This window comes from Netta rufina, assembly GCF_964035555.1.
Source record: "Netta rufina genome assembly, chromosome: 11".
Classification (NCBI taxonomy): Eukaryota; Metazoa; Chordata; class Aves; order Anseriformes; family Anatidae; genus Netta; species Netta rufina.
Genome location: NC_140134.1, coordinates 4,440,263 through 4,462,691, shown reverse-complemented (window position 1 = coordinate 4,462,691; position 22,429 = coordinate 4,440,263). Strand labels below are relative to the sequence as shown.

The 22,429-nt window shown below is 37.7% G+C and overlaps 1 protein-coding gene across 1 annotated transcript; it reads right to left on the bottom strand.

Annotated features, from left to right (window-relative positions):
- Nucleotides 1-775: 775 nt before the first annotated feature.
- TEX9 (testis expressed 9) lies at nucleotides 776-20,715 on the bottom strand (the record flags this gene model as incomplete). The annotated part of the gene is made up of 12 exons (XM_084293716.1): nucleotides 776-853; nucleotides 4,550-4,684; nucleotides 5,115-5,249; nucleotides 7,921-8,094; nucleotides 10,433-10,515; nucleotides 11,374-11,549; nucleotides 13,055-13,140; nucleotides 14,165-14,213; nucleotides 17,829-17,899; nucleotides 19,408-19,471; nucleotides 20,458-20,543; nucleotides 20,659-20,715. The coding sequence occupies 12 exons, from the start codon at nucleotides 20,713-20,715 to the stop codon at nucleotides 776-778; spliced, it is 1,194 nt and encodes a 397-aa protein (XP_084149842.1).
- Between the last annotated feature and the right edge of the window lie 1,714 nt (nucleotides 20,716-22,429).

The following is a 22,429-nucleotide window of genomic DNA, read 5'->3' as shown; positions in this document are numbered from 1 at the left end:
ATTCATGCAGCCAGGACTGACCTTTATTACTCCCATTCATTAAGGCACACAGCTCATCTACACTCACATTTTTATCTAGTTCTTGATTATAACGATGACATAATAAAATCTTCAAGGAGATAATGCCAGTAGGGCGCCTGTGAGTATGGAGCCATCACTCCTGACAGTATCCATAAGCAGCAGCTGATGGCCAGGGAAAGAGGCAAGTTTTTTTACTTTGACTAAATCAAGTAGAAATTTTGAGCAATACAATTCTTTCAGATCTATAGAATCACTCTGGACATTGAGGGGCAATTCTCAGGTATGTTTTTGCCACTCAGGCTGTAAGATGAACAACTAAAACAAGTTATGAATGTTTTCACAGAAGAGCTGTGAATGCTTGAAAAGGATGTGACAGTTTTGTTAACTTGTTTCTATTGCAATAAGGAATTTTCTAAGACTAAACGCTGACTTCTCTTTGGACTGAGCATTACCTTATCTAACAAACATTTCTGAATACTAAAACAAACAAAAATGATAACAGTTCCCTTGTTGGAATCTTGCTTGCATTCTCAGTGCCTCTGCTCACCACAGAATGGACAGTTTGACTTGAAGCTTAGCAATTTGTATTTCAAGTGATACTGCAACATAAGCTAGCAGGCTTCTAAGAGTTAAATAATTTCAACATAAGCAGAATCAACAAAAAACAAATCACTGTGATTTATTAACAAACATTTTTAGTGCCAAAAGGTTGTCTCATCTGACTTGTATTTCAAACTTTTTTTTTTTTATTGAATCAGTAATTTCCCCACTCAAGAGCTTTCATGAATTCCTCTTCAGTAAAAGAAAGCATCTTAGCAGCTTCAATGTGCATCTCGAAAGAAATAAAAGAAATCAGGATCAGAAGACATGCTAGTGCGAATGACAAATATAAAGTCCTGTGTAACTGAGATAGCTGAAAGGGGCTTCAAATTTGTTCATATTTCCTGCAAAATTCTCAGTTTTTAGTGTAAGGATATTGCGGTTAATTTTATGCTAAATAATGCAACCTCACCTCTAGTCAAGTGGGATCAGTAGTTTTTCTTAGTTCTTTGTATTACTTTAAAAATACGTTTTAACAGGGCATGGAAATTACCAGAAAATTGACACCTCCCGTGACCCCCAAAAAAACATCTGAGAAACTGTGTATTCATTCTTTCAAGCTGATCAATATTCAGCTAACTTTAAAGCTAAACACGTCATTGATTCATTCACAGTACTAATGCTTCTACTAATGCTTCTAAAATGCATGATTTAATGTTGAGTATTTTAGCAAAGGAATACAGTACCAGTAACAAAGAGCATAATCAGCATAAAACAAAGCATAACATTAATACACCTTGAGAGGTATCTGGAGCAGACTACTCTGTTATATTGCCCTGTATCTGGGGTTCATTATGGCATGTCTATATAGGATATAGCATATTATATAGGATACTTTAAACAGAACCTTGAGTGGAACAAACTGAACTTTAAAACTTATTACAACGCTATTTTCTGTTTAAAAAAAAAATGTAATTGCTTGGAAGAACATCATCCAGGTGATTGCGGAGAGAACAAGTACTCAATGGCTCGCACATTTGCACAGAGCTGCCAATCAGAAAGGCACAGCAGCCAGGAAGCCCTGCAAGCTCACTGGGTTGCAGCTGCTGTCAGCATCTAGCACAAATATGCCACATCCCCACACTGCAACAGCCTCTCTTTACTTACCAACACTGCAAGTGGCAAGGACCATGTCCTATCTAAGCAGTTCTCATTCAGAATGCCCTTTTTAATAGAATGGCTATGTTCTAAAGAACAGGAAACAGGTCTGGGCTACAAGGTATCTGATTTTTTTCTCACTATACAGACACATGGTCAGTTCCAAACAACAACAAAGAAGCCTAAGCAATTCCCACTGATAGTGTAGCGCCCTCCAGCTCTGTAAAACCTAGACGAACTCCCTAATTTCCTTTTAAAACTAGGATTTTCTATGAGTTTCTCTCTTTCAAGGCAAGCAGAGAATGGTCTAAAGAGTCCAGTTTGGACACCAACACCTCCTTGCTGCCAGCTGCAACTCATCCTACTACTTTGTGTAGTTTTTCCTTTATTTTTCTTCATGTGGTAGCAGCATATCGTAGCATATCCTCACCTCCAGACTATCTGTACCTGCTTTGTGCATCTCACTACACATGAATACTACACCAATGACCCAAACTAGGTTTTCCTCATTAATTCAACAAGAGGTTGATGTAAAATCAACCTGAAGGTCTTCTGGTGATTATGCATATCGGCCTCAGGTGAGTGTTAGTGCACTTCCCAGCTCCTTCTGCTGCCAGGTATAAAAGGCAGTGTCAGCACCATTTTCATTCAGGTTTTTCTACTTGTTGCCTGTTCAGAAAGGTCAACAATTAACAACATCCTTTTTCTGTGAGTACATAATGTTTTTAATAACAGAAGATAAGTTGCTTTCTCTACTATCTGCAGTTCTCTTATGGTATTCATATTTTTTTAAAAATGTGTTAAGTTTTGTTTCTTAAGTATTTTAAACTATTTTTTTTAAATGTATGGTTTATCTGATACTATGTTTCTGGCTCAGTCAAACAGAAACACTGTCCCTGGACACATGTTTCCGTGAGACATGCATTTCATGTTCCAGAGGACAGTGAGCTAGCTCATGGAAATGATCTTTTGAGTGAATGCTACATTTTGTTGTTGTTGTTCTCAAAATAACATTAAAGAGCTAGAGAGGCCAGACAAGGCTAAGCTAGTAGTATTTCTGTTAGATGAACTCCCAAGATTTCCTCTTAATTCTGCCAGAAAAACTCTTCTACTGGAAGTACATGAGCAGTCCCAGTTGTTCTTATTCCAACTCTCTGTTCTCCTTTGTCCCGTGTTGGAGATGTATTCCAAATTCAAGGGTGTATTTCCCCACTGCAGTTCTCCGTTCTTGGGATAAGTATGTGCCTGTTGTTTTATGAAGTTGCCACTTCATACAGGGCTGTTCTTTCTCTCTGGAGGCTCAACAACTTCACAAGTGTTTACGAAGTGTCTGGTGATCACTGCAGCACTCTGAAGGGCACATGTTCTACTTTCTTACTGTAAAGGCTAGTCCTTCTAAGATCCTTCTGCTCAACAAGTCGCCATTACTTGCTTTCTTTAGCTGACAGCTGTGGTTTGAGTGCAAAAAGCAGAGCCTTAACTCTATCACTGATACTTTCTTCCTACTACACTCTGCAGTTACTGGGATTGATAAAGATTCAGCAGTGAGCAGGAGTGAACCGCTCTACCAGGTTAAGAGCCTATCTAGAGAACTCTGAAGTACAGAGCTCTGCAAACCTTCCATGCAACATCAGAAGGAAAACCGATACAAGTAACAGCACGTGAACGTAACGCAGTCCTTTGAGGGAGAAGTGTGAACTCTGAGACCTACATGCATTGACAGTAAGGGGAGAGACTTTCTGATTTGGGCAACATCTCTTAATGTATCTTCCTTTCCCTGTAATTTGCTTTCATGAAAACCTACAGGTTCTTTCAATTTGCTCCATGAAAGCTCATTTGATAGATGTATGCTGAAAATGTATTTGGTATTTGGACACTGCAGAGTAGGTAAACGCATTTTTCAAAGTGTTTCAGGAACAGTCTTTACCAGTGATTCCATTCAAAATGAATTTTTAGCAAGTATTTTACTACCTACTCTATATTCAATTTCAGCTTCACATACTAAAGAAAGCTGAAAGCAGAAGCCCCTGTCCTTCTTTCTATGCCCTCAGAGAGGAAGTGAAGGAGATATTAAACGAATATACAAACAAATGACTTTCAAAATAAGGCTAGGTGCCAGTGCCATGTAGATAGGGAACCCACACGGCCATGTAGATGTCATTGTGACTCCAAGAATGCATGACATTCCAGGAGTTAGAAAAGGACGTAGATCAACTCCCATCCTTGACTCTAGTAAATTCACACCTAGGCTAAATACTCTTCCCCTCACCCACTCTTTTTTTTTCCATGACACACAGGGAGATCTGCACTTAGGCAGATTTGTACATGTGTACAAAGAAGCAGGATTAATTGCAAAGGATGCACTTTGAGAATCCAGGAACAATGCGAGTCTGAAATGTAATGCCTTAATCCTGGGAGGGTGCTATATTATAGCTGATGAGATACAAGTAATATGCTGGAGGAAAAAACAAAACAAAAAAAACCTCACATGCTAAAATGGATTCTATTGATACAGCACTGCAGGGAGCTGCTGTTACAACCTGAACAATATTTATTCTTGAACATATATTCTTTGTCTCGAAGCTCGTCAGTAGTAATCTTTTACCATAACAGGATATGTTCCAAATTAGGAATGGAGTCAATTCAAAAGAGGAGCAGCTTTTACTTTAAAGAAAAACGTTAGCAACATGTGCTAATAAAAGCTGCTGTTCCTTTGTATTCCAACTTCCTGGTCTTGGGGCTCTAGCTTACATGTATGTGAGTACGTAACTTGACAACAGACAAATTCAGTTAAGAGTTATCTGAAATACAACAGCATTTGTGTCCTTACCTTTTGTCTCTTTAAAATATCAATTAACTTGAGCTGCTTTTTGAAACCTGCAATTAGCTCTCCTTTTTCTTTCTGCAGTTTCTTGTTTTCTGTTTTTAATTCTTCAATTGCTTTGAGTTCTTGGTTAACTACATCCTACCATGGGAAAAAAATGAGAAATAGATTAGTCAAGTGAAGCTTTAAACAGAGAAACTTGGCATAACATAACAAAATGACAAATAGTAGCCACAAATGACATTTCAGACAAGCAAATGGATGCATCAAAATTAATAATGTGGTTTGCCTGTGTTTTTATTAGTTGTGTATGTGTACTTTCCCCCCTTTCTAGGGACATCTATTATCCAAAAAAAAAAAAAAAGGCAAAAAAAATGAGAGGCTATCATTTTCTTCTATGCATTTCTTCCTAAGGCACTATCATCAGAGATAAGTTATCAAGCCCCTTGATGACTTGCTGTTAGTAACTTCTGGGACAGTCTGTAAAGGACACCGTACTTCCAAAGCTATTTGTCTCACGTCAGCAATATTGAGTAATCACAAATTGAAACTTTCTTCTGAACCACTGTACCTTGTTACTTTGCTTCAGTTTATTAAGCTCCACTTTATACCTTTCTGCTTCTTCCAAGGCCCTATTTAAGCGAACCTCTGTTGCACTCTGACTGGTTGCAGCCTGCTTTTGTACACGCTTTAAATGCTCTAGTTCCTATGTAGGAAGAAAAGGTTAAAAACAAACGTTATGAATCATGGTACTTTAATGAATACCATACAACCAAGACATTTGCAGCAATGCTCATCCCTGAGAACTTAACAGACTTCTGTGGCCTGTGAATAGAATCCAAGACCATTAATACCACTGTTATCCCCTTTTTCCCTCCTCCTTTTAAATCCTGAAAAGTCTTTCTAAGCTCTCTTTTAGCATTCTCTTAGAGTATTGTGGAGCTGATCATGGAAGTCCACAGGACTGATACAGAAGACCACTGCTATGCCCAGTCTGAAAAATGGGGAAAAGTGCTGCCATGTTCAGGCTGTGGCAGACTTCAGAGCAGTGGCTAGTATTCGCAACTGCTTCTTTACCTCTTTTTCTCACAGCTTATCACATGTAATTACAAACTAGAAGTTAAAACAACCTACCCTAATGCCTCAGGGTAGTAACTATTTCATCTAGCAGAAAATAGTTCATCCAGTGTTTATGGCAACAATCAAAACAGTTCCCTCTTATCTCTGATGAGGGTATTTCATAGTGCTGTAAGTGGGGAAATAAGAAAAAGAGACCAAGCTGAGAAACAGAGTAATGAGATTAAAGATCAGAGCATACAGATAAAAGACAAAGTAGAAGAAATAAACAATTCTGGCAGAAAGAGCACATCTTGTCATTTGTGAAAAAGAAATAGACTTTTTTTAAAAAAAAAAAAAAAGTATCAAATTTTGTGTACAGAAAGATTATTTTAAACAAACTGAGGTTGGGGGAGCATCTTATTTTTAACCCTTTACTCTTAGGCTCTCATGTTCTGAGCAGTTGTTCCATTTCCTTAATTCCACACAAGCTCTTGTGGTGGTTACTTTAAGTAACCATCAGTTATCCAAGAAATACACTTTAGTATGCTTATATCGCACCCAGGTACACATCTAATTGACAAGTATAACCAAAAAAAAAAAAAAAAAAAAAGGTAAATTATGACTGGACTGGGTCTTTCTGGGAAGCTGGAAATCTTCTCCAAAATGGATGAAGAGGAGAGCAAGCTGCATCTCACTAACTCTTCAAAATGGTATTGGTGAATCTACCTCCCCAGCAGCTGGCAAAGATGTTGCTTCAACTTTTTTTTTTTTTTGGTGCTACCCCCATCCCCCATAAAACACTTGAGAGAAGATGTTTAACATTGATTTTCTTCAAGACAAGCCATAAAATCCCTGCACAAAGTCTTGAAAGGATTAAGAGCAAAAGTTTGATGTTTCCCTAAACTTTATATGACATTATAACTAATTTGAGTTAACAAGTGGGAGAGAACATAGAGGAAATAATATTCTTCCAACCAGGCAGCAAACAGAAAATGGTGATAACGCTTATTAGATCACCTAGATGAGGGCAGATGCTTAGAAGAAGATAAGAGTCAGGGAGACCAAAAAGCAGAAGAATGAAACATAGAAATAAATTAATTACGATGTTTCAGGTAAATTGCGAAAACTTGGTGAAACTCTTTGCCTAGGTGCGTACAAAAAAAGCAACTGGGAGATTAATGAAGTTGCTTAAATTGCTGAGAATCTAAGTAAACTTGGAATAGAGACCATATTTTGGATATGGTAGCCGTACAGCAGATGTGAATCAAATTTTAATTGCAATGGATGCATCTTAAATGGTGGGATAAATTTTCTAATTGTGAATATGCAAGAACCAACATACATTTTCCTGACAGAATCAACAATCAAGGTACGTACCTGAGTGAACTCAAAATCTCCAAGTATCCGCGCAGAAACTACACACAAACTTAGCACATTTTAGTTTTAAAATGCCAGGACTTCGTAACACTAAGATGAAAGAACACCTATACAGTTGCATAGTACAATACAGTGGAGGTATAATGAGGCTTTGTTAAGCTACAGGTTGCGTTCTGCTTTCCCCACATTCCTGACTAACATTCCTGGTTACATTACATCCATTATACACTACTATATGTAGTGCAGGATTTTGATGTCAACCTCTCTAGCTCTCAGTAATTAAAGAAAAACACATGCTGCTCTTCGATGAAGTTCCAAACAAACAAAGCTGGGTATAGAGGCCATCTGCTGTAACTAGGCACGTATACAATTCTGCACATGCGGCCTGCAGGAGGAGCCAGGTTAATTTTGATACATCCAAATTGGAGTGGCTGATTTTCAGATAGTCCATTTCAAAGAATAAAGAGACATCCTTTCCTCTACCTGCAGAGGATACTAAAATGACCTGCAGTTTTGTTGTTGTTTTTTTTTATTTATTTTTTAAAAACTTCCACCAGGTTCTGCAATTTACCACAAAAGCATCATTAATTTTTAGCAACTACAATTAAAACCAGAAAAATACAATTTCCCTGTATTTTCAAGATTTCTTTATGGCTTTGACAGCAGTCACAAAAGGTGGCTTTGTCTCCTGCAGATCTTTCACACAATTTTAAAATACAGAATATACGATAGTAGAAACAGAAGAAAAACAATTAACAAAATGTCATTTCTTCTTTCTACAAAGTGATTAGACCATATTAAGATACATTTTCTAAGACTGTTACCAAAGATTGAAATGCTAATGAGATCGTTGGATACTAATCTGCAAAACCAGCCTGAAGAGGGTGATTTGATGCTTTTTTCCCCTTTCATGAGATAAATTAGACTAATATTTGCAATACCTTTCCTAGTGCAATGACCTCTTGTTGTAATCCTTCACTTTTTTTGTTTGCTTCTTGTGACAACATTTTGTACTTTTCATTCTGTGACTGTTGCACACTGATTGTTCGTTGCAGCCTAGTCTTTTCTTCCTCAGTATCCTTAAGCCGAGACTTTAAACTCTGATTTTCATCATCCTGTTTGACAGCAATTAGCAAAAACAAAAAACAAATTAAAATGTTGCAAGGAAGCAGTAGAATATTGTGATAGTAATATTTCGTAAATAAAACTACAAGTCTATATATTGTAGATATAATCATTTTTTAAATGCTGTTATTTTAAAATTTTTAGATGGTGATAGATTTCACAATGCTTTGTAGACAAACTAAAGAAACAGATCATGAGTTTACCAGAGCAGTACTTCAAAAAATATTTTTCTGCTCATCTAATTTTCTGCAGTCTTTAAGTTGGGACTGCCTTGTAGTAATACCTAAAACATGTGGTTTCCTGTAACACAAAGGCTGTGAGAACCATCAGAATGTTACGGAATTATACAAATAACAATGGCACATAGATATTTCATGACATTTTTCTGAGAATAGCTAAATGCACACAATTAGGAAAAAAATCTAGCAAAAAGAAGGGCATATAATTACTGATAATCCATCCTTTATGTTTTAAAGGATTACCTGGTTTTGACTTAAAAGCAAGCTAATGTTCCAGGATGCATCAAGTATTCAAATCCAGGTTTCTCTCAACATAAAGTGAATCCTGTACTAGCTTCATGACCTACTGGCAATTATATCCCACATTAAGCCTTATAATTTAAAGGCATTTTACATTTATAACCTTTTAAACACTGCTTGTGAATACTAACGTAGGTTATTTCAGAGCTACATTATGCCCTTCACTTCTTTATCAAAAACATAAGAAGGCATGCACAGAAAGTGGAGTTTCTATTAAAAAAAAAAAAAAAAACAAAAAAACAAAAAAAAAAACACAACAGGAGTCTCTCCTACCCTCCCAGCCCACAGCAATACATGCTTCTCACATAGGAAATGGGTTCTTAATATTGAGTGCTTGGTGACCATATGCACCTCAGATATTCCCATTCTTTATATTTAAAACAGGTTTCCTTATAATAATTGTACTGTGAATTGAAGCAAAACTCACAGTCTGTCTCGAGGCTTTGCAAGTATGTTCTTCCTGAGGCCTTCAGAATGTAATAAAGCTATTTTCACACCACAGAAACTACATACAGAGTCGTATGGAAGCAGAAGTAGGTACGAGGTTTTCTCCTGTCATCTGCTAGAGTAACTGAACTCCATAGTATTTTTGTCATGGAATGCTGAAGTTCTATAGCTACTGACAAAATGGTGTTTAATCTGAAAGTGAAAGTGTCTTGAAAAGCTGATGTTACAGCCTTTTTCTGATCACAGCATAGATATATAGAAATGCAGAAGTAACCACATTGATAAATATTAAATACGGTCTCAAGTACAGATATAAAATATCAAAATCTAATTCCTTCTACAGATTTTCTCTAGGTACCTATCTCCAAAACAATTTTAATATCGTCCTGCTTCTTAACTCTCAATCAAAACTTTGAGAGAAAAAAACATGGGTGGTTTAGCATATGTTCTGAATGTCATCATAAATTTGGGCCTGGGGAAAAGGAGGAAAAAAAAACATTCTGAAGTTAAGAGACCACAGTCAACAATAACGTAATTATAAAAAAAAAAAAAAGGCAGTTCAAAATCCTTGCTTGGTTCCAAATGCATGAAAAAGTGATCCCTCTGGCAGACAGACAAGAACTATTTCAGGTTTTACCTTTCTAGAGGTGTTCTGAGCATCACCTGAAAGTATACTGCCAGACAGTATAGATCAAAAAACTCTTTCGTAGTACACTGTAGCAGAAAGATACCAGTATAGTCTCCCCTTTCCTTAAATTCATAACGTGACTCACTAAACATGTAGTCCCAAAACCTTCACAGCAAGAATGGTGTCCTGAGAATGGGAAAGCCTGATTTCCATTTTGATTACAATATTCCACTGAAAGTGGATCACAAATGAGCTGTTTCCACTTTTTTTTTTTCCTACCAAGGACCCCCAGAGTACCTGACTAAATTTCACAAACTTGATTTACTTCTCATTCCATCCCTCTCCTTCTATTACCCATCTCTGGGTACTACTCATCTTCCCTCTGTATGTATCATGGGTCTGTATTTTGACTCCTCCTCACTGCAGCACCACAGTGTCCCTACAGCTGGGGCACATCTTCAGTACTAATCATTCATTTCTGTCTCAAATTCTTTTTCATGAAGTATGCTTTAAAAGCTTATAGTTTAAGATTATGTTTATACAGAAATTACTATTCTTGATTTTTTTTTTTTAATAGAACCTTAGTTCTTTACTAACTGAAGAGAAAAAAAAGGAAAAATAGAAAGCCTAATTAAAGATAAAGGGATTCTATTCTGATTATTTGTAAAAGGGGGATATACTCTATTTCTACAGATAAGAAAACTCAGATCTTACCTTTTTCCTGCATTCACTCGCTAACCTGTCCAGCTCTTCCTGCATAACATGTAGCTTGGCCTTAAGAAACCTGATTTGAGCTTCTGTGAACATAAAAATTTATTATTTAATACCCACAAGTACTCATGACTCAATGCAGAGAAGAGGCAAGACCAACACAAGAACAATTCAGTTTCATCATCTTGTTTTCAAAAACACACAATATTGACTGTTTATTAAGAGAAATAGGCAAGATAAAAGTAAGGTTTATAGATAAATGTTTCAAGTTTCTCATTCTTAGAGTTGCTTTAGATAGATTTTTCTTTTTTAATGACTGAACACAGCATATTCAAACTGCAAGAGGCTCTTCTCAAAACAGAAAATTACTGGAAGCTCTTGTCATACTGTACATTATAGTATGTTTTGAGTTTAAAATCAAGGAAACTATATTGCAGGGCATGCCTACATTGCAATCAATCTGTAGCTGTAATTTGTGTAGTTACACAAAAAGTAATTTCATGCTGCTCACAACAAGGAATTACATGTAGACTGCACAACCCTCCTAATAGATTAATACCACTCCTACGCACTAGTGCACTTTCTGTGTACACATAAACACAAGTTTAGCATCATAGGATCATGCATTTTCATTTCCTGAGTGAAATGAATCAAGTTGTATCCACAAATCAACATATGTAAACATTCAAATGTCAACTCAGAAAGGAGGAGATGAGGATAAAAAAAAAATAAATCAGTTTTTCCCGTGGTTATTCCTATGTGATCTCATCTTTCTTTAGGACTGTATGAGAAAACAAACCTTTTTGTTTTACCATAATATAAATTAAGGACTTCAGAACTTTCCCTGTAATGTCTACTTCCCCACCCCACCCCACCCCCTAAAGAAACCATTACTAACAGTCAGGAAGTAAGAATAAAGTATGAAACCATATGAAGAAACCTACCTGCTCCGATTTCGTTTCCAATGTTTGGAATAATGTCATCATCTAGACAATCTGGCAAGCATCCTTTATCTAGTTTTTCTTCAATTTCACTTATTGTTTTTGCTAAAGAAAAATCTATGCAATCCTCCAGTACTGCAACATGATCAGCATTTTGTGCTTCCAGACTTATTTCTGCACTAAAAAAATAAATAAATAAATAAATAAATACACAAGCCCTAGATGTTAAATTTATAATTAAAAAAATACAAAAATATAGTATTTGCTATACCTAAAGCAACTTTGTTGCCATTGATGCATCTTAATATGAAAGAAAGCAACTTGCCATTTTCATTATGTAAAATACCTTTGTTGTATTCCACATAATAACATCAGTTCATGTATTAGACCATGGGGGGCAGAGAAACAATACCACTTTCTGCTAAGCTTTTAGTATGGTGTTTTTCTCATCTGACAATTTCAAAACTAAATCAGAGTAAGAGAAATAAACAGAAGAATGTTCTTTTGGTCTAAACTGCTATCTTCAGCCTTAAATTTGACTATATCTTCTCCATGCTGTTAAACTTCTCCAACTTGGTTCTCTCTACCTACATTCCCACCTTACTGCCACAACTCATGTATCATTATGCCTGGGTAGGAAACTTCGTTAATCCTTACAGTTGGATTTACAGTTGGATCCAGAGCCTGTAATGACATTGATGAACACAACATACATGACAGCTGCTACAGAGGCCATCTCCTCAGCTTTCTTTTATAAAACAATGACATTAGTTCCCACATCATCTGAAGCTCCTAAATCTTACTCAAATGTATCCTTATTACAACGCAGCCTCAAAACCCATGCCAGTTCACTTCTCCCACAACTTTGCGTTCATCTTAAAGGTTCTCCCTGCACAGCTCTGTTTCTAAACCTCATGAGATGGTGCCATCACGACAGCCTCACCTGAGCCAAAGAGGAACAAACGATCCACAAGTGACTTCTAAATCCTAAAAGATAATACTGGCCTGTGCTAATTTCACATTGTGCCATCTTGTAGACAGTTTCCATCCTATTTTCTAAGTCTGTATGTTCTCTTGTAGCCGCTTTCATTTGCCCCCAAGATTTCTGTCATGACTTTTCTACTCTTCTTTTGTCCAGATCTCGAATTTTTGGTTATATGACCTCAAATTTGCTGTCTACAGAGCTGAAGCTTTTCAGCACTCGGTGAAAAACCCTGAAAGCTGTGATACTATTACCAACTCTTGTCCCGTAAGCCCATGATTCACAAAAATAGCAGGGACCCTAGATAGCATCACGTATCTGATCACTAATCAGCCTGCAGCACCAAAGTGTGCTCTCTCTCTAGTTGCCCCAGATCTATCTCCCACAAGCATGCTCATTAGGCATGCATTCACTGAAGGAGTTAGCAGCTTAACTGTTAGCCTTGAGAAGTGCTTGGGCAGAAAGCAACAGTTCAATTGTCATAATCAGCTGTTTGGGAATGATTTCAGGTGCTCCATGCAAGTAAACAGAGACAGCTACACGGTGGAGCTGACTACAGAGGAAACAGTTTGGTGCCTCTGTGTGATAAACCTATACACAGCAGCATATATGAATAAAAATAACCTGCAAGACAAAAACAGCAATTAAATATTTTATTATAAGCAAAAAAAAAAAAAAAAAAAAAAGAGATACATAATATACCTTGAAGTTGTTCTGTTCCCCTTACTTCCAGAATATGGTCTCTTGTGAGCCATGGGCGCGGAAGCACATTTCTTCTTGTTTAGTGGCTACAAAATTTTCCAGAAAGCAGTGATTTTAATCAGAAATTACTACTTGCTAGTATGTTTTTGTTTGTTTTCCCCTCCTTTTTCATATAGAAAAGTATCCCTGAATTTGAGTAAGAACGATTTTCAAAGCCTCACAATCTCAGGAGAGCACCAAATCTCTTCAGTTTTATTTGTACGAGTGCTTATCTTGCATGTTTTATGTCCATATGCCCAAATTATAACACGTCCAATAGTTACTTGCCTGTGGGACCTCTTTCAGACATACTCATAATCAATGAATGCATAAGCAAGGCTTTCAGATATTATTGAAACATTATTTGTCAACAGACTGCATTTCTTTGGACAGTGCTTATTATGGTTTCAATTTTTTTTTAGAAGTATTATTTTAATGTTATAAATTCCCTGTAGAAAAAAAAACAAACAAAAAAACCCAACACAATATTTTCTTACTTTCGTCCAAGCAACTAATCTTCCAAAATTAGTTTTCTCTACTGTATTCTGATAAATGACGGAAAACAACGTTTTGGAAACTTTAGCTCACCTCCTAAAAGACTCAATGTAAATTGGAGGCTTTTGAGTTTTTACAGTTTGTTCCTAATCTCAATCCCCTTTTTCCACTTTATTTCCCTTGCTTTAAGTTATTTTGACTATTAGTTTATTAGTACAACTAGAAAACTGCAGCACTGCCTCTAATACTATCCTGAGCAAGGAAGACATGAAATTAGGTTCTGATATTTTGCACTTAGAATTGTTAAATTGATGTTCAAAGCACTGAACACTTCCATGAAGTGACAGATATGCTTTACAGAAGAGAAACTTAAAGAAATTAAATGTGATAGAAGTCCACCTAGCTACAAGTGGCACTGCAGAAAAAAATATTGGTCCATCTGTCCCTGCAGCACTCAGGTTTGAACACCATTTTTCTTCGGCTTCCCACCCATTTAAGTCCCCTGTGTTGCACAATCTCAAAAACATAACTGATACGTGGAAGAGAAATTAACCAGGATAATTTTGACATTGATACCTTGGTATGTGAGTGTGTAAGACATGAAACTTCAGGAAAGAGTGGATCTCTGCAGGAACAAAAAAAGGAAATACACTGAATGCGTATATAAAACCATTTTAGGATAAAACTCCACCACCACCTGAATGAGGAGAGTAATGTTTTATATACCTACAATCAGCAATACGTAGGAACATCTACCAAGTTCAATCATCAGCTCACTTGCGTTCTGTCATTCCATTCTGTCTCACTTGCCACGTAAATCACCTGGCGAGCCTGAGATGTTTATTCCAGTATGGTCTCCAACATAAGAGTTTATTTATGTACTGCAATCTGAATCTCATCTCTTGCCATTCAGGTGACTGCAGCAAACACCGGGTTGTTTGATCCATGATTCCCTGCACCAGGGAGTACTTTGCCAGCTTGTGGAGCGTTAACAGCTTCAACAGCTGGACTGACAAACCATTATCAAAGATCACCAACAGTTCAGTGACTCACACACTTACCTGACATTCAAGCTTCTGAATTAAAGCAAAGAAAATGATGATATAAATCAGTGTCCTCTACATCCTAGGAGAGAGTGCCATAGTATGCTTAGATTGACTGTTGTTAAGTCAATGGACAGCAACTGTCAAGTGAATACGAGATGGGAGTAATTTATACCAAAAAAAAAAAAAAAAAAAGCCTCAGAATTTTGTCTGAAATGCATATTACAAATACTGTATCCATTTTACAGATAAAAACCAGGAATGAAAGAGCAGCTTTCTTATCTGCTTATTTGGCTGGAAACCATACTTCTTAGCAACTAAACTTCAGGTTAAATGATTATTTTAAAATCTCTTGGAAGCAAGAAGAAAGTATTAGCATGCTATATGCTATTAACTTCAAGTTTCTTGTCATACATATAATTTATTTTTAGCATCTGAGTTCTGTAGATCTGTATTAATGTACTGAAAGATGACTTTTTAACCACCTTTTACAACTTCTAGCTATTCATTTAACATGCAAGCTTATAAAAATATAAATAAAAATATATGTAACAAAACTTAAAATCTAGGCACATCAGGTCACCTCAATGATTTGGCTCAGCAGATTTGAGCAAATATTTACGTCTTGTCTTTACAAATTTTAGACACCCATCAGTCATCAGCAAGAATTATCTGCACAAAGCTCCAGATTAATCAAAAAATCATCTGTGCGGTTGGCAACAGACTTCAAGAATAGGCTGATTAGTTTTTGTCTGTTTACCCTATTTTCCTCATGCCTCCCTCCTATTGGCTAGTTTCAGGAGCGTGTGGAAGGTGAGGATTTTCTGCCACAGAAATAAGTTGCATCTTATTCTGAAAAATATGAAAATCCAGCACTTGACGCTGAGGCAAACAATATTCTTCTTTCCATCCATAGACTAATTTGATCCTACCATTTCTGCTGTCTCACGGCTGCCTTCACAAGACAAAAATGTAAAACAAAAGCCTCATTGTTCACTGAATTGCTCAAACTCATTTAATATTTTTTTTTCTTTTTGCACACAGATGACAATACATTTTTAAAGCCTTGTAATACATTTCTATAGTTGGTAAGTGAAATTAATGTTTAAAACCTGAAAAGATATACTAGTAAACAGCCGGGCGATTGTGGTGACACTGAAACAGAAGCTAATGGTTAACAATTCCATCTCGGCATGTAAATACGAGGTGCATGTGCATGAGCAAACCCTTTGTTTGCTAATCCTATTCCAAGCCTATAGCGTGCCTGCCCATGCGCATACAGATCCCAGCGCCATGAGCCTGGCAATGCGCTGAAGAGTGAAAGTGTAAACAAGAGCTGATTTCAATGCAGTGTCACTGGAGCGGCTTTGTCTCCATGTTATTCGAGTTTCTCTGCAAAAATTAAGCTATAAAATCCTGAATGACTTATTTTTAAAACACATGCTGACTTAGAGAGTGGCTTAAATATTTTTACCTTTTCTTTTTAACTTTTCTTACTATTTTTTTTTTGCACTTAACCTGTCTTTTTTTTTTTCCTGATTCTATTTCCTTCTTTGCTTCAACGTTTGCCCCTCTTTCCAGTTGCTTTATCATTCATTCTCCATAAAGCAAACAATGAAAATGGTTTCAAAATCATCTTAAGTGCTTCCTTTAGATTTGTGGCATATTTGCTTGCATAATTTTGGAAAAAAATATATTAAATACTTGGAGCTAATCTAATTGAATGGCCTCAATGTTCACTCATGGATGATCAGCGTGCTCAATTCTTTGCACACATTTCTTTTTTTTTTTTTTTTTCCCCCACTACACCATGGGATTTCAATTCTTCTCTTACAAAAATGTTTACTAGAACACAGACTGTGGTTGTTTTAAGACCTATTAATTTACGTAAGTAATTGGTAGATTAGCTGCTACTCTGATGTGCTAATTGCCAACATTTTCCTAATTATTTCAGCACTTCCATTTATTTCAAATGCATACAATCATAGCTGTTAGCTCTCTTTGTCAGGCTGATTCCTCTGATCACATTACCTTGTAAAACAGCCCTATAACCAAACTCTGGTTTGAAGTTCCTAAAAATCTTCTGTCTAGTAGTCAAAATCCATCCAGCAGAACACAAAACTAAAGAAAGATCTAGAGTAAATTCGCAAAGCACAGCTCTACTGATAATACATGTGGTTTTTGTTTTCTTCCTCACCTCCACAGCTGACGCACACAGCCTCAAAACGGCTCAGGAATAATCATAATTACAGCAGTGAAGTTTTTTGCTGGTGTAGTCAGGCTTCCATCACAGACTTGTAGTCATTCATTTTTTGCGTACTGAAAAGCTTTTTTATGGTCATTGAAAACTTTTTTTCACTTTTACTTTGCACAAAAGTAATTACTTGATCATCTCTAGAAGACTTTCATATATACTACTTCAAAACCATTTCCCAACTGCAGCTTAACATTTGAAACAGCTTGTAGTCTGACCCTTGTATCTTTTTAGGAATCTGCCAGCTCAGATCTTTGATTAAACTGCATATTAGTGTATCTCAAATCCACCCACTTTGTGTGTTATCAATATACAGTCCCTTGAACAACTGAGTAAATAATAATGCCCCTGAACATCTAAGTAAATATTGTCAGGTATCCAGTCTAGAGGTAACAAATTTGAACATACAGGCCAAAACCTCCAGCTGTGCCCAATTCCGACAGACCAAAGGCATGTGGGCCTCAGAAGTGTAATGATAACCAAATACCAGAGGGTGGCAGCTGAAGGTTTGTCTATCTTCATTTTTTGTGTTGTTTTTTATCACACACTTCCTGTCCCACAAGCATTTAAGCCAAGTTAAATTAGAACGAAGAGAACCAGCATTTCTTTGTTTTATCAGCTGAACTGGTTACAAAATATCTACTGCTCAGTGTCTACTGGTTTGTATTGTAAAGAAAACTGCTACTTTTGCTCCTACTTTTACAGATGTCAGAGCTACTTAGCCTCCTAGATAGAGTATTTCAGCAAAATTAAGACTTCCTTGAAAACACAACAAATAGTTGTTTAGTATCAATTATTTCAAATAGCATAAAATCCAGACTCCAATAATACAGTATGCTGCAAAAATAAGACAAAACTGGAGCACAAATAGGGCAAGTCAAGGTGTGCAGATCATGGCCAAAGATTCGCCATGAATTATACAAAGCAATTGTAAAGCACATACCTCTGTCTGTCATCTTCATGTAACTGAGTTTGTACTGAAATTGGTCTAGATAGTGTCTCCTGTTGGCTTTTCTTTATTAAAAAGAAAAAAAAAAAAGACAGTATAAATCATTAAAGATTAAATATATATTCTTAAATCACAGATCACAACTATAGTCTATGGAAAAAAGGGAAACTTTAATCTACCATAGAAACGAATTTTTCAAACATAGGAAAAGATAGCTAGAAATTAAAATACCGCTGATACCCCCAAGCATTTATTTCTGTTCCACAACATGTAATTACCGCCTTTTTACCATAAAACTTTTGCCCAACTTATCATCTGAGATGCTGTTACCCTTTCTTATTTTTTTCTGAAATGGAAAAGCAAATGCAGAGCAGGTGAAACAAATTTTCAATTTTATTTATTTTAGAGTAACCCTTAAAAATAAATCTTTGTTTTATTTTATGCAATACAGCCATAATTTGGACACTGATATGCTTTATGTACTTAAGGAAACAATTTAGTCTATCTAACACTGCACATTCAGCTAGCTTATGTTTCTAAGTTACAGTTAGAAAACATAACTAAATGCAGTTGTCCTGTTTAGTTTTTCTTTTTTAAACTTAGACTTGTTTTTCTTTTGTTGTTATATCTGTGCAGTCGGGCAGTGCTATGTGGTATATTAAGTGTCCCAAGAATATCTGATCTGCTGCTGCATTTAGAGGAGGGGAAAAAAGTGGTTTTGTTGTTGCTGTTTTTCTAAATGGAAGAAACTAGATGCTATTTTGGATGTTTCACCTGCTTCTGCTCAAATGCCAAGCAGTTAACCTCAGTTTATCAGAACTCAAGAGGGCAACATGTTTTCATAGGACACAAAAACGAAGTTTCAACAGTAGACAAACTACATGTACCTTTCCAGAATATTTAAGGATTTGGGTTCTAGGCCTTTTCTGAAGTGTGACATTATAATAAATATTTCTAATATTCAGAGCACCTTCTCTGAACTGTTTTGGGTATAAACCAGACCACCCCTGCTCCCTTTTTCATAGTTTGCACAATTTTAATATAAAAATTGGTATACAGCCAAAACAATTTTAAAAGATACTACCAACAAACAGGAAATTTTTCTGTTTTAAGAAAGCTTCCTTTTAACTAACTACATATTTTCTCTTTGTTATTCTTTATATTCCTTTCAGCTTGAACAATGTAGATCTTATTTCACTAGGATTATTGTAGAAGTATCTGGTTTTCAAATACTAAAATAACATTTTATTTAAGACATGGAAACATCTGCAGACACTTTACTTAAACTTCATAAAATGTTTTTATGTGATTTTATGTATAAATCTGCGCAAGTGCTCTATGCATCTGTGAACATCTACCTACCTGATGAACTTACACAGAAATTATTCCTGCATGTGTCTTTAGTAGACGTTCACAATTTTGAAGGAAGAAGAGAATAGGAAGTAAAGTATAGACTGAATTTGAAACCAAAATACCTTTAGTTGTCATGGTCTAAATAATTTCTTTTGAAACTTGAACCTGTGTGCATGTGAACCAAGGCTACGTTATGTAACAGTCTGCATAGCGTACTCACCATTACTTCTTCAGCCTGACGCACAAGTTTTTCTGTTTTTGCTTCTAATTCTGCATTCAGTCGCCTGAAAGTACAAATGCTTGTCAATGACTTTCTGAAAGATTTGAGATATAAATGTAATTATGACAGTATCCGTCTTAACTAAATGAAATTGTAATAACTCCTACAAATGAACTACCAAATATACTTCAGGATATTATTAAAATTGATTCAGTTTCCTGGGTTTCTGTCAAATCTATAATAAAATACCATATACATATTTAACAGTAAGGTTTAGACTATGATTCTGAGAGGGAGAGGGAGCCCCTTACTTTCTGTTATGTCATTGCTTAATACACATTTAGGTCTTAAATTCCTCAACACTTTTGTTTTTACTTATAATGCTTATCTTACATGTACTTAGCAGCAGGGGTTGGGTCAGGATTCACATACCTTTTAATTATATATTCATTTAATTGTATCACCATACATATACACAGATTAAAATATGCTCATGTTTTTGCATGTGTCATTTTATGGCTTTTCACGTAGTGTAACGGGACATTGGATCACCTCCCTGCTTACAGGAGCTGGGAACTGAGAGGAAGGAGTGTGTGTGTTTTTACACCAGGGCAGCAAGGTGTTTACTGGTCTCTAATTGGGGCTGCCTTTCGGGATCCTTGCGTCTCTCTGAAGCTTCAGAACTTTTAAGCCTTTTTTAAAACAGTCTTAAGCACTTAGATCTTCCTAACTTAAAAGTAATACCTCTTTTATTATTATTTTTAAGCAGAAAAATCTAATGCCCATGAGTGATTTAAGGCCTAGCGCAGCACGCAGTCAACCCCGATGCTCCTGTGCAAAACGGCGGTAGGAAGGCTGCACTGCAGCAGCAGGAGGAAAAAAAAAAAAAAAAAAAGTTCCAACCCCACTTTTAGTACTCTCATCCGTGCATTTGGTAAAAGCGGTTGAGAGATCCCGACGCCGGGGATGAACCGCAAGCCCTGCTGAGCGAGCGGGGTCCGGCGAGGCGCTGAGGGACCGCCGCCCCCCCGCCGCCCCCCGCCTCCTTACTTGTACTCCGCCTCCTTGGCCAGCAGCGCGCCGCTCAGCACGCTGCTCCCAGCGGGCGGCGAGGGGCCGCCGGGCGCTCTCCGCACCTGCAGCGAGGATGAGTCAGAAAACGGGACGGGACGGGACGGGGCCCAGCTGAGGCCGCCTGCCCCTCGCCGTGCCCGCCGCCCCGCGCCCGAGCCCGAGCCGCCGCCGCCTCACCCCGGGCATGCCGCTGCCGCTGCCCCGCCGGACCCCGCTCTTGCCGCCCGCCGCCATTTTGTTCGCGCGGCGGCTGCTGCGCGGCGTCGCCCTCGCCCGGGCAACCGGCGGGCGCCGCTCCTTCTCCGGCCCCGCCGCCGGTGTTTTTGTCGGGCCGTAGGCCTTGGCGAGTCTCTTCTGGCGCCGCTGGGTCCCGGGGGCGGGGGCAGTGCCCGTTGCGGCACGTTAGGGCCACTGCTGCGGGCGCGGGCAGCCACGTTTCGGCCCCGGCTGCCAGGCGGCTGGGAGCGCTTGGTCGGCCGTTTCCTCACACACACCGTGTCCGGAGCCCCCTGACAGAGCCTGCGGCCTAAGGGGGGCCGGCTCCCTGAGCAGAGGACAGGGATCAAGCGGCTCCCAGCATCGCTGGGCTGCCAAGAGTTTGGGTGAGGGAGAAGCGATGAGGTCTGAGGTGGCATTACACCCGTCGTTGCACTAAATAGTTATTAGAACTCTCCCCTTAAGCCTTTTGGCTTCACGTATCATCCGTCATCACCTTTTCAATATGGCAATTGTTCCACTCCTACCCCATTTACTGCACTCGTGCTCTCTCATCTGTGCATTTTCTGTTCTTAGTTTTCTGTGATTGTTGTCTCTTTTTAGCCTTGTCCTCTGCTATGTTTTTGAATCTTTCCATTATTTTTGTCCCTCACACCCACGCTGTTTGATTTTGATGCATTTCTCCCTCCCAGTCAGCTACTGGCTCGTTCCCCTTTTCACACGTGGTTTGTACTCCCACTCACCTGCTCATTCAGCTGTTTTCCTTTCACATGTTTCTAGATGATGATGCCCTACTGTTGATTTCCCTCCCTGGCAGTTTCTGAACCCTGCACCTTTGAGGAAGGATCAGAAAAGCAACAGTCTGAGCTGCATTGAGCCTAAGGGTCAGAGATCTGGATCTGGATGGCCTTGATGGGGTTAGTTCATTAACATTTCTGTCTCTGCAACACATGTACAGTCACATATGTATACCTGGATGTCTATACAGTAACAATAGTATACCCTGAATTATATAGACTATGCTTTTAATGAAGAGATATGCACAGAAGAAATCACAGGGACTTAACTGACTAAACACAGAGGGTCCATATAGTTGAAGAATACTTCTGATTTCTGATATATAATACTTCTGAATACTTCTGATTTCTGCAGAAGTATTAGTTGCAAAACAGAAGAAATGCTTGGAGATTAACTTTGAGCACCAAGACATGAATTGTAATGGGATAAATGGCGATGAAATGAAAGACGGGACAAATGTGATTAGCGGAAGGCAAAAAATACAAATATCAATATAGAAAATGAAAGTACTTAATGTTAACATTGGTATTGATACAAAGGGGAAAGGGATGAGCCTATGAAAAAGAAATTACAGAGCTTTTGGAAAAAACAATCAGACAAGAATTCAGTCCGTTACAGGCTTTTTTTTTTTTTTTTTTTGGTCAGTGAGAATGGCAAGAGGTTAATGGGTGGTGGCCTTTGAAAAACAAGATGCAGAGTTTAACTCTAATGGTTAGGCTTTTGATTTGGAGAAACAAGGAAGAGAGTGGTCAGTAGACGAAACTGGAGCTACACCAAGGGAAAGACAGGTTTTGTTAAGTAATAAATTGTCTATTCCAAGAGAGATTAAAGCATCATAACCAAAATGAGGTTTTGGGGGACTTTAAGAGAAACAGAAAAGCTAGAGAATACCAACAAGGTGAAAGCTATAATGCCGGTATGAAAGCTATAAGGT